Source organism: Bombina bombina, chromosome 2, assembly GCF_027579735.1.
Source record: "Bombina bombina isolate aBomBom1 chromosome 2, aBomBom1.pri, whole genome shotgun sequence".
NCBI lineage: Eukaryota > Metazoa > Chordata > Amphibia > Anura > Bombinatoridae > Bombina > Bombina bombina.
The window spans coordinates 267,521,804-267,534,513 of record NC_069500.1 but is presented as its reverse complement, the minus strand read 5'-3'; the positions used below and the strand labels follow the sequence as shown (position 1 = coordinate 267,534,513).

General features: G+C 39.5%; 1 protein-coding gene across 1 annotated transcript in view; it reads left to right on the top strand.

Moving 5' to 3' along the window:
• Positions 1-12,710, top strand: part of TMEM232 (transmembrane protein 232) — a 403,406-nt gene that overhangs the window by 33,601 nt on the left and 357,095 nt on the right. Inside the window, exon 3 of the mRNA XM_053699731.1 lies at positions 11,452-11,557. Within this exon, the coding sequence (XP_053555706.1) occupies positions 11,452-11,557 (106 nt within the window). The remainder of the gene's footprint in view (positions 1-11,451; positions 11,558-12,710) is intronic.

Here is a 12,710-nt window from a genome sequence, read left to right as displayed (position 1 = left end):
CAGTTTTCAGTTCTCTGATATACTCCTGTGGGTATGGTAGGAGCACCTCAGAGGTGTAGAGGTGTTTAATGTTTTTGTCAAAACTTGTCAATGTCCATTTAGCGTGTTATGCTACAGAAAAATAACGCTCTTGGGGAATTTTTACTGTGCTGTGGACATGGATCAATCTGCAGACCAGATAGAGGACAATGTTGCTTGTGACAGATGTTTACTATGTTTGGAGGCACACATTGTTTTGCCTATGCAACTCTGTGCTTCTTGTTTAGCTAGAACCATAGAGTTTAAAAGTAAAATTTTGCCCACTGAGCCAAATTTCTCTCAGGTTGATGTTGTTCAAGCAATGCCACAGTTTTCTCCTCAAATGTCCCAAGCCTCTATGGCGTCACATGCAGTGCCCTTCAGTTCCTCTCAACCTCCTGGAGGAGTTTATTTGCCCACAGAAATTGCTGCTCAGGTATCTTCTGCGGTATCTGCAGCATTATCTGCTTTTCCTATGTTAAAGGGAAACCGCAAGAGGAAAATTAGAGATTCAGATAGTAAGGTTTGTGTTCCAAACACTACTACTCAGGTTGCTCTCCCTCATAAGTCTGTTGAAGAGGATACGTCGGTAGCCTCTGAGGGTGAAATCTCAGATTCGGACAGTATAATTCCTTCATCTGATGCTTAAGTAGTAACCTTCAGATTTAAGCTTGAACTTCTTTGTGTATTGTTAAAGGAGGGTTTTGGCTACTTTGGATGACTCCGATACTCCTATCGTTGTCAACCCTAAGAAATCTAGTAAACTTAATAAATACTGTGATGTTCCTTCCACTGTGGAAGTGTTTCCTGTTCCAGACCGTGCCACGGAGATTATTTCACAGGAATGGGGGAAGCCAGGGATACCTTTTTCCCTGTCTCCTGTCTTTAAAAATATGTTTCCTGCTGCTGACTTCATTAAAGATTCATGGCGTACGGTGCCTAAAGTAGAAGGGGCAATTTCTACTCTGGCTAAGAGAACTACTATCCCTATTGAAGATAGCTGCTCTTTTAAGGATCCAATGGACAAAAAGCTGGAGGCTTATTTGAAGAAGATGTATTTTCATCAAGGTCTTCAATGGCAACCTGCAGTTTGTATTGCCACTGTGTCAAGTACGGCATCTTGTTGGTGCAACGCCTTGTCTGATTCGATTTTAGTAGAGACTCCTTTGGAGGAGATCCAAGACAGAATTAAGGCTCTTAAGCTAGCCAATTCCTTTATTTCTGATGCTACCATGCAAGTTATTAAACTGGAAGCCAAGATATCTGGCTTCGCTGTCCTAGAGCGCAGGGCATTGTGGCTAAAATCATGGTCAGCGGATGTTACTTCTAAGTCCAAGCTTCTGGCACTTCCTTACAAGGTTAAGACCTTGTTTGGACCTGGTCTGGCAGAAATAATTTCTGATATTACTGGTGGAAAAGGGTCTTTTCTACCAAAAGACAAGAAGAATAGACCTAAAGGACATCAAAGTATTTTTCATTCCTTTCATAACTTCAAAGGAAGTCTTCCTCTTCCAAGCAGGAACAGTCCAAGTCTTCTTGAAAACCCACTAAGTCTTGGAACAAGGGGAAGCAATCTAAGAAGCCCGCATCAGCATGAAGGGTTTGCCCCCGATCTGGAATCGGATCAAATGGGGGGCAAACTTTCTCTGTTTCATCAAGCTTGGATACAAGATATCCCTGGGCTGTGGACATAGTATCTCAGGGTTACAAAATAGAATTCAAAACTTTTCCTCCCAGGGGCAGGTTTCATCTCTCAAGATTATCTGCAGACCAGATAAAAAGAGAGGCATTCTTGGATTGCGTTCAAGACCTTTCTTCCCTGGGAGTGATAGTCCCAGTTCCTGTAAGGAAACAGACTCTAGGATTCTATTCAAATCTGTTTGTGGTTCCCAAAAAAGAGGGGACTTTTCGTCCTGTTCTATACCTAAAGTGTCTCAACAAGTTTCTCAGGGTACCATGCTTCAAAATGGAAACCATTCATTCTATTCTTCCTTTGGTCCAAGAGGGTCATTTCTTGACAACCATAGACCTGAAGGATGTGTATCTTCATGTTCTCATCCACAGGGATCATCACAAGTTCCTAAGATTCGCTTTTCTACACACACAATTTCAGTTTATTACTCTTTCGTTTGGCATTGCCACAGCTCCCAGAATTTTCTCAAAGGTTCTGGGGGCTCTCTTGGCAGGGATCAGGGGCGCGATTATGTATACGGCACAGGCTTCAGCGCAAGCACTGCAACCTGTGCCACCCCGTAATTTCACCTCGCACATCGGGGTATCCAATAAACCCAGCCGGCAGTTCATAAAGTGCCGTAAGTCGGATAAACTAGCGATGTCCAGAAATGAGCGTAAATACAAATTTCTAGAGTCGCCAGTGACTTACGGCACTTTAGAAACTGCCGGCGCCTAAGAAAAGTAAAGAAAATAACAAATCCCCCCGTAAAAGTCTAACACGCCTCCCAAAAATAAGCCCTACAGGTAAAAACCCCTATATCCGCAATCCCCCCTTCTCACTACTAATAATAAATGTATTAACCCCTAGACCGACAACCCCCACAACGCAATAAGCCTAATTAAACTATTAACTCCTATATCCGCCATCAAACCCACACCGCAAGTAATAACTCCATTATTAACCCCTAAATCCGCCAACCCCAACATAGCAAACTACCTAATAAAGTATTAACCCCTAAACCGCCATAGCCCATAACACAATAAATTTAACCCCTAACCTAACACCCCCTAAATGAACCCAAATTACCTAATTAACAAAATACTAAAGTTACTATTAAATTAAAAACCTAACACCACTTTAAAAATACAAATAAAATCAGTATAAATTAAAGGGACAGTCTAATCAAAATTCTGGTGTAGACTGTCCCTTTAAGCTACAATTACAGAAAATAAAAAATCTAAGATTACAGAAAATAATAAAGAAAATGACCAGATTTTACAAAAATTATACCTAATCCCTATAAAAATAAAAAAAGCCCCCCCAAAATGAAAACACCCCCTAATTTAATAAACTACCAGTAGCCCTTAAAAGGGCTTTTTTCAGGGCATTGCCCCAAGATAATCAGCTCTTTTTCAAGAAAATAGGTAGTTTATGGGTGTTAGTGTACTTTTTAGCACTTTAGTTATGAGTTTTATGTTACGGCTTTGTAACATAAAAGCCATAACTACTGACTTTCAGTTTACGGTATGGATCTTGACGGTATAGGCTATACCGCTCACTTTTTGGCTGGACAGGCAAACTCGTAATACTGGCGCTGTGGAAGTCCCATTGAAAAAGGACTTTTTAAAAGCTGCGGTAGTTATGTTGCATTATGGCCAAAAAATTGTGTGGTACACCTATATCTGCAAAACTCGTAATACCAGCGGTAGTGAAAAAGAGCCATAACGCTGCTTTTTCACTCATACCACAAAACTCGTAATCTAGCCGCTAGTTATTACTTGTGGTGTGGGTTTTATGACGGATATAGGGGCTAATAAACTTTATTAGTTATTGCGGGGTGTGATTGCGGTTGACAGGTAGATAGACATTGCGCATGTGTTAGGTGTTTATCTAGTTTATTTTTGCAGGCATTTTTGGGAGTTACGGTGCTCCCAAACTCAGCGCAAGGCTTGCTACGGCTGCCTTTTATGGTGAGGTAAAAATGGAGTACGATTTCTCCATTTTCGCCACGTAACTCCTTACGCTGGATATTGGATACCGATTTACGACGCAGTCCCATGTTATCCTATGGGAGTAAAAACTGCGGGCGACGGGTGAAATATACGTGCCACATTTATATGCGCCGCTGTATATAGGATACCAAATCCGTGCAAAAACCGGCTTTTGCGGGCAACGCTGCATATGTAATGAAGCCCCTGGTCTCGGGGAATTGCAGTGGCGCCATACCTGGACAACATATTGGTTCAGACGCCATCTTTTCAAAAAGCAAACTCTCATATAGAGATCTTGTTGTCTTTTCTACGTTCCCATGGATGGAAAGTGAATCTGGGAAAGAGTTCCCTTGTTCCAGCTACAAGGGTAGTTTTCTTAGGGACCATAATAGATTCCCTATCTATGAAAATATTTCTGACAGAGGTCAGAAAATCCAAAATTCTTTCCTCTTGCCTCTCTCTGCAGTCTACAGTTCGGCCATCAGTGGCTGATTTTATGGAGGTAATTGGTCTGATGGTCGCTTCCATGGACATCATTCCCTTTGCTCAATTCCATTTGAGAGCTCTGCAGTTATGCATGCTCAGACAATGGAACGAAGACCATTCGGATCTGTCTCAGAGGATAGATCTAGATCAGTCATCAAGAGACTCTCTCCCGTGGTGGCTTTCTCAGGAGCATCTGTCTCAGGGCACATGCTTCCAGAGACCTTTCTGGGTGATTGTGACCACAGACGCCAGCCTGCTGGGCTGGAGAGTAGTCTGTGACTTGTTAAAGGCGCAGGGACTATGGACTCGGGAGGAGTCTGCTCTCCCCATTAATATCTTGGAGTTGAGAGCGATTTACAATGCTCTGATGGATTGGCCTCAGTTGTCTTTAGCCCGGTTTATCAGGTTCCAGTCGGACAACATCACCTCAGTGGCTTACATCAACCACCATGGAGGAACTCCATGATAGAGGTGGCTCAGATTGTTCAGTGGGCGGAAGCTCACAATTGCTGTATATCTGCCATCCACATTCCAGGAGTGGACAACTTGGAAGCAGATTTCCTGAGAAGACAGACATTTCATCCCGGGGAGTGGGCTCTCCATCCGGAGGTGTTATCCATGTTAACCCTCAAATGGGGGTGTTGGAGTTGGATCTGATGGCGTCTCGGCAGAACCCCAAACATCCAAGGTACGGTTCAAGGTCAAGAGATATGCAGGCTACCCTGATAGATGCTCTGGCGGTTCCTTAGGATTTCAGTCTAGCATACCTGTTTCCTCCGTTTGCGCTCCTTCCACGAGTCATTGCTTGTATAAAACAGGAGAGAGCGTCAGTGATTTTAATGCATGGCCTCGCAGGATTTGGTATGCAGACCTAGTGAAGATGTCATCTCTGCCACCTTGGATGTTGCCTCTAAGGAAGGACTTCTAACTAATGGTCCATTCCTCCATCCAAATCTTGTTTCTCTGAAGCTGACTGCTTGGAGATTGAACGCTTAGAGTCGGTTATTGAGACTATTATCCAGGCTCGCAAGCCTGTCACTAGGAAAATTTACCATAAGGTATGACGTAAATACCTTTTGTTAGTGTGAATCCAAAGGCTACTCTTGGAGTAGGGTCAGGATTGCTAGGATTTTGTCCTTTCTCCAGGAAGGTCTGGAGAAAGGATTGTCAGTCAGTTCTCAGAAATGTCAGATTTTTGCATTATCTATTTTTTACATAAGCGTCTGGTGGATGTGCCAGATGTTTAATCTTTTTGTCAGGGCCTGGTTAGAATCAGGCCTGTGTTTAAATCAGTTGCTCCTCTTTGGAGCCTTAACCTTGTTCTTAAAGTTTTGCAGCAGGCTCCGTTTGAGCCGTTGCATTCCATAGATATTAAGTTGTTATCTTGGAAGGTTTTGTTTCTTATTGCTATCTCTTCTGCTCGGAGAGTCTCGGAACTGTCAGCTTTGCAGTGTGATTCATCTTACCTTATTTTTCATGCTGATAATGCGGTTCTTTGTACTAAGTTGGGGTTTCTTCCTAAAGTGGTTTCGGATAGAAATATTAATTAGGAAATTGTTGTTCCTTCTCTATGTCCTAATCCTTCTTCTCATAAGGAACGTTTGTTGCACAACTTGGATGTTGTGCGTGCTCTAAAGTTCTACCTACAGACGACTAAGGATTTTCGTCAGTCCTCTGCCCTGTTTGTTTGTTTCTCTGGAAAGCGAAGTACTGCATTCTCAACCAAAGGGAAAGATAAGTACTGCTACTTCTCTTTCCCTTTGGTTGAGAAGTATAATTCGTTTGGCTTATGAGACTGCTGGCCAGCAGCCTCCTGAGAGAATTACAGCTCATTCCATGAGGTCTGTCTCCTTTTCTTGGACTTTTAAAAAATTAAACTTCTCTGGACAGATTTGCAAGGCTGCAACTTGGTCCTCTCTGCATACTTTTTCCAAATTTGATACTTTTGCCTCGACTGCGGCTTCTTTTGGGAGAAAGGTTCTTCGAGCGGTGGTGAGTTCTGTTTAGCTCTGCCAGTCTTGTTTTACCTCCCTAGTCATCTGTGTCCTCTAGCTTGGGTATTGGTTCCCACTAGTAATTGATGACGTTGTGGACTCTCCATATCTTAGGAAAGAAAACAAAATTTATGCTTACCTGATAAATCACTTAACAGCTTTGCTGTGGTGCTCTTTGCCTCCTCCTGCTGGCTACGAGTGATGTCCCCACTAGTAATTGATGATGTTGTGGACTCTCCATATCCGGAAATAAATTTATCAGGTAAGCATAACTTTTTTTAATTTTTTTTTTATTTTACACTTTATCTGAATCATAACATGTTTTGGGTTTATGTCCCTTTAATTATACACCCTCTTGTTGATGATAGGCATTCTGAATATATTTCTGTATATAACATTATGCTGAGAGCACAAGCCTTTTCTATATTTTGTTAAAACTTAAATATCTTATTTTAGTTTAGCTACGGCTAGAATAAAATATTCAAATATTCTTTTTTGTTCCTTTTTTCACAAGTAAAAAGAATAATTTATCATGCTTTTCTTGTTATTGGAAAAACGCGTTCAAGTTAATTGCTCATTGTGAGTTTAATTTTTGATCTACAAATACATAGTTAAATCATCAACTTTTTTTATAATTCTCTAAAGCATCTTCTTTTTAGATTCAGAACATCCTTATTTACATATTGTATTTACTAACCTCAAGTGACTCAAAATGAAGTCAGCTGCTCTAGAGAGTGACAAATGCAGATTTATTTGAGCTTCCTTGAACTTCGATGTTTTACTATTTTTTCTAGTAAGAGCGGCAAAAAGGCATTTAATAATACAAGAAGAATTTCCAAAAGGTTAAACAGTAAGAAGAAGTTAAATTAGCAATTAAAATATATCAGCACAACATACATAATTAGATTTTTGTCACTTCTGCTTTGAAATCTTAAAGGATAGTTAAAAAAGGAAACAAATCAATTATGCATATTAAAGAGGAACAGTTAAACATGTTAAAGTAAGTATAGTAGATTTGCATAATCAACAAATGCATGATAAAAAGACAATACAATAGCACTTAACTTAAAATAAGTAGTAGATTTTTTTTTCTAACACATTTCAAAGATATGTCTATTTCCACTCCCCCTTTATCTTGTGACAGCCATCAGCCAATCACAAATGCATATATTTATATTCTGTGAATTCTTGCACATGCTCAGTATGAGATAGTGACTCCAAAAGTTTAAATATAAAAAAACCTTTATCTGTATAATGAAAGTTTAATTTTGACTTGAGTGTCCCTTTTAAGCAACACCAGGGGCATGATCCGATAAACGGCGTAGTTTGCGGCGCAAGCGAGGGAACCCGCGTCGCCCGCAGTTTCAGCTCGCAACTCAAGCTATCCCATATACTGCGCCGTCAGATGCTAACGTGCCGTAAGTCGGATAAACCAGCGATGTCCAGAAATCTGCGCAAGTACAAATTTCTGGCGTCGCCAGTGACTTACGGCACGTTAGAAACTGCCGGCGCCTACAAAACCTGACTAAAGTCTAAATCACCCGCACTGTCTAACACGCCTCCCTAACATAGCCCGACACGTCTAACCCTCTATCCGCTATCCCCCCTCACTATCCTAACAATAAAATATGTATTAACCCCTAAACCGCCACTCCCAAACCCCGCCGCAACCTAATAAAGTTATTAACCCCTAAACCGCCGCCAGCTATATTAAATCTATAACCCCCTAAAGTGAGCCCCTAACACCGCCGCCATCTACCTTACCTACCCCCTAAAGTGAGCCCCTACCCCGCCGCTATCTATTTTAAAATTATTAACCCCTAATCTAATCCCCCTACACCGCCGCCAGCTATATTAACTATATTAACCCTAATTATATTAGGGTTAATATAGTTAATATAATTATTATATTATATATATTAACTATATTAACCCTAATTATATTAGGGTTAATATAGTTAATATCGTTATTATATTATATATATATTAAGTATAACAACCCTATCTAACTCTAACATCCCTAACTAAACTCTTATTAAAATAAATCTAATATTAATATTATTAATTAAAATATTCCTATTTAAATCTAAATACTTACCTATAAAATAAACCCTAAGATAGCAACAATATAATTAATAATTACATTATAGCTATGTTAGGGTTTATATTTATTTTATTTATTTTACAGGTAAATTGTTAATTATTTTAACTAGGTATAATAGCTATTAAATAGTTATTAACTATTTAATAGCTACCTAGTTAAAATAATTACCCAATTACCTGTAAAATAAATCCTAACCTAAGTTACAAATACACCTACACTATCAATAAATTAAAGATCTCCCTACCTTATCTTCACCATGCCGGGCCGAACTCCTCATCCGATCCGGGTGATGTCTTCCAGCAAGCGGCAGTGAAGTCTTCTTCCATCCGGGCGATGTCTTCAAGCAAGCGGCAGAGAGTCTTCTTCCATCGGCGATGTCTTCAAGCAAATCGGCATCTTCAATCTTCTTTCTTCGCTCCTCCGCCGCGGAGCATCCATCCGGCACGACGACTTCCCGACGAATGAGGTTCCTTTAAATGACGTCATCCAAGATGGCGTCCGTCGAATTCCGATTGGCTGATAGGAATTAAGGTAGAAAAATCTGATTGGCTGATTGAATCAGCCAATCAGATTCAAGTTCAATCAGCCAATCAGATTTTTCTACCTTAATTCCGATTGGCTGATAGAATCCTATCAGCCAATCGGAATTCGACGGACGCCATCTTGGATGACATCATTTAAAGGAACCTCATTCGTCGGGAAGTCGTCGTGCCGGATGGATGCTCCGCGGCGGAGGAGCGAAGAAAGAAGATTGAAGATGCCGATTTGCTTGAAGACATCGCCGATGGAAGAAGACTCTCTGCCGCTTGCTTGAAGACATCGCCCGGATGGAAGAAGACTTCACTGCCGCTTGCTGGAAGACATCGCCCGGATCGGATGAGGAGTTCGGCCTGGCGTGGTGAAGATAAGGTAGGGAGATCTTCAGGGGGGTAGTGTTAGGTTTATTTAAGGGGGGTTTGGGTTAGATTAGGGGTATGTGGGTGGTGGGTTGTAATGTTGGGGGGTGGTATTGTGTTTTTTTTTCAGGCAAAAGAGCAGTTTTCTTTGGGACATGCCCCCACAAAAGGCCCTTTTAAGGGCTGGTAAGGTAAAAGAGCTTTGAACTTTTTTTAATTTAGAATAGGGTAGGGAATTTTTTTATTTTGGGGGGCTTTATTATTTTATTAGGGGGCTTAGAATAGGTGTAATTAGCTTAAAAATCTTGTAATCTTTTTTTTATTTTTTGTAATTTAGTGGGGGTTTTTTTGTTATTTAGTTTAGTTTATTTAATTGTATTTTTAGATAGATATTTGTAGTTTCTTTAATTTATTGATAGTGTAGGTGTATTTGTAACTTAGGTTAGGATTTATTTTACAGGTAATTGGGTAATTATTTTAACTAGGTAGCTATTAAATAGTTAATAACTATTTAATAGCTATTATACCTAGTTAAAATAATTAACGGCAGTTTAGGGGTTAAATACTTTATTAGGGATTGCAGCGGGGGATCGCGGTTGACAGGGAGATAGACATTGCGCATGCGTTAGGTGTTAGGTTTATTTAGCAGCCAGTTTAGGGAGTTACGGGGCTCCAATAGTCAGCGTAAGGCTTCTTACGGCTGCTTTTTGTGGTGAGGTGAAAATGGAGTAAGATTTCTCCATTTTCGCCACGTAAGTCCTTACGCTGTATATTGGATACCAAACTGCGCGGGATTGGTATACCTGCCTATGGCCCCAAAAACTACGGGCGACGGCAGAAATATACGCGCGTAACTTCTAGGTTACGCCGTATATAGGATACCAAACCCTCGCAAATATTGGCATCGCCAGCTTTTGCGGGCGACAATTTTTATCGGATCGACCCCTAGAAGTTTAACCATTATTGGCTAATAAGGACAAAAGCTTTATTGCTATACAGGGACATGCTTTAAAAAAACATAAAAAGTACTTTTAACATACCTTCCAGTGTTTGTGGCTATCTATTAGGGACTCGAGAGGTTGAGGGAGGCCGGGGCTGTTTTGTGGGCAGGATTGTATTGGAAGGGGGCGTGGTTACAGGTGGTTGACGTGTGGGATTATAGTTTGTCTTGCTGGTTAGTATGCATGCCTGGTCAGTTTGTTTGTATATCTGGGTGGTTCTTAGGGCAGTTCTGCAAATTGGGAGATATGGCTGTCACAGAGAGAAAGCGGGAAAGAACAAATAATTAGGGACAGTCACTATCAAATAGGGACAGTTGGGATGTCAGCTTTTAAGAAGAACAAGGTTAACAGTTTTATAATATTATTGGCTTTTAAAATTGCCTCTTGAAAGTTGCACAAACATCACAACAGATTCATATGGTTCAGCTTGTGATACTGCTCAGAAAGAGTTTTGCATTCCTATGCATTAAAAGGGACACTCAAGTCAAACTTAAACTTTTATGATTCAGATAGAGCATGCAGTTTTAAACAACTTTCCAATTTACTTCCATTAACAAAATGTGCATAGTCTTTTTATATTTACACTTTTTGAGTCACCAACTCCTACAGCGCATGTGCAAGAATTCACAGAATATACGTACAGTATATGCATTTTTGATTGGCTGATGGCTGTCACATGATACAAGAATAGTGGAAATGGACATAACTTTAAAATTTGTTGATAAAAAATCTACTAGTCATTTCCATTTCTTTTTTATCATACATTTGTTGATTATGCAAATCTACTGTATTTACTGGTCCTTTAAGAGTCAGTTTTATTGTTAAAGACCTTCATTCAAAATGAAGGGGTAGTGTTCCAACAAGCAATGTTGTACTCATAGAACCCAGTCCAGTTACGGTATAGTCAGAAAATAAGTGTACAGGGCATATCAACACAATTTCCCAAATTAAAGAGCTCAGAGAAGCTACCTTTTTAAAACGACAACACTAACATTAAAATAGTAAATGATAATCATATGCTCTTTCCAATTTAAAGGTTTTTTTTTTCGCAATATGAACATAAAATATGTGAATTAATGGAATTGAAGATAGTAAAAATGAAAGCGTAATGAAGAGACGATACAAAATCATTAACTTATCATTCACTGATATAGCATTAATTCATTTTTACTGACCATTTATTTGCTAAAAATTTTTCCGTGTTTCACAGTTTTATTTCAAAAGCATAAATTGAAAAATAATAATACTGCATGTAGTCATAATGTCATTTTGTCAATTGTATTTAGAGGACATCCGGCCTAAATTCAAAGGGCTCTGGAAATCATGTGAATCTCCACCTTGCATGGACAGAACTGATTTTGCTAGCACGATGCAAGGGCAAAATACAGGAAGGTAAATAATTTCACACTTCATAAATTCAACGTCTAAAACTAACATTTTAACTTTGGATTTTATATTTAATGAATATTAAGCCTTATCATATAGATATTTCAATTCTGCATGAAATACACTAGTATTTGGAACTCTAGTACAATAAAATCTGCAGTCAGGCAGGCTTGTATGAGATGCCTAGGGCGATATTACATATGCATATATCCGCAATCCCACCACATCGCTACTAATAATAAAAGTATTAACCCCTAAACCGACAACCCCCCACAATGCAATATGCCTAATTAAACTATTCACCCCTAATCCGCCATTCACCTACATTGCAATCTACCTAATAAATGTATTAGCCCCTAATCCACCATTCACCCACATCGCAAAATACCTTATAAATGTATTAACCCCAAAACTGCCAAACATCCACAATGCAAAGTAACTTATTAACCAAAACAGAACAGGACAGCTGCACTCAGATACTTATTGTTAAAGAAACAGGTGCTACCTAGAGAATGATATTTTTACAAACATAGCAAGAAAGTGGATTCCCTAAATGGAGGGATTTCCAAAAGTCTAGGCTTAATCAGCACAACCATTTAATAATAAAAACTCAAGAAACATAAGTGTCAAAAAGTAAAATATCCTTTAATACATCACACAATTCACAAACATACCACATTCATGCATGGGATCCCAGTAATAAAAAAGTCAATAGACTGAGAGCAAACTTCTTGTGCACCAGGGTGAACTGGATATATGTATGGTAACCAGTGGTATTAAATATTTTTGTAATCCACAAGGAAGATAATTCCATATCTTTAAAGTCCCCAAAGTGCCGCTCTGCCGAACTAGCCGGACCAAACCCTCGACCCAAAACAGTGATCAGATCACCTTCAAAGCATACCTCTTCAAGCCGTGCATGTATATGTTATCACAGGTGCATTAACTTATTAACCCCTGAACCGCCAAACACCCACATTGCAAAGTAACTAATTAACTTATTAACCCCTAAACCGCCAAACCCCCACATCACAATAAACCTAATTGATCTATTAAATCCTAAACCGCCAACCCCCCAAAACGCAAAAAAGAAAGGAAATTGCTAACAAAACAATAAACCAAATTATCAAAAATTAAAAAAATTAAACCTAATCCCTAT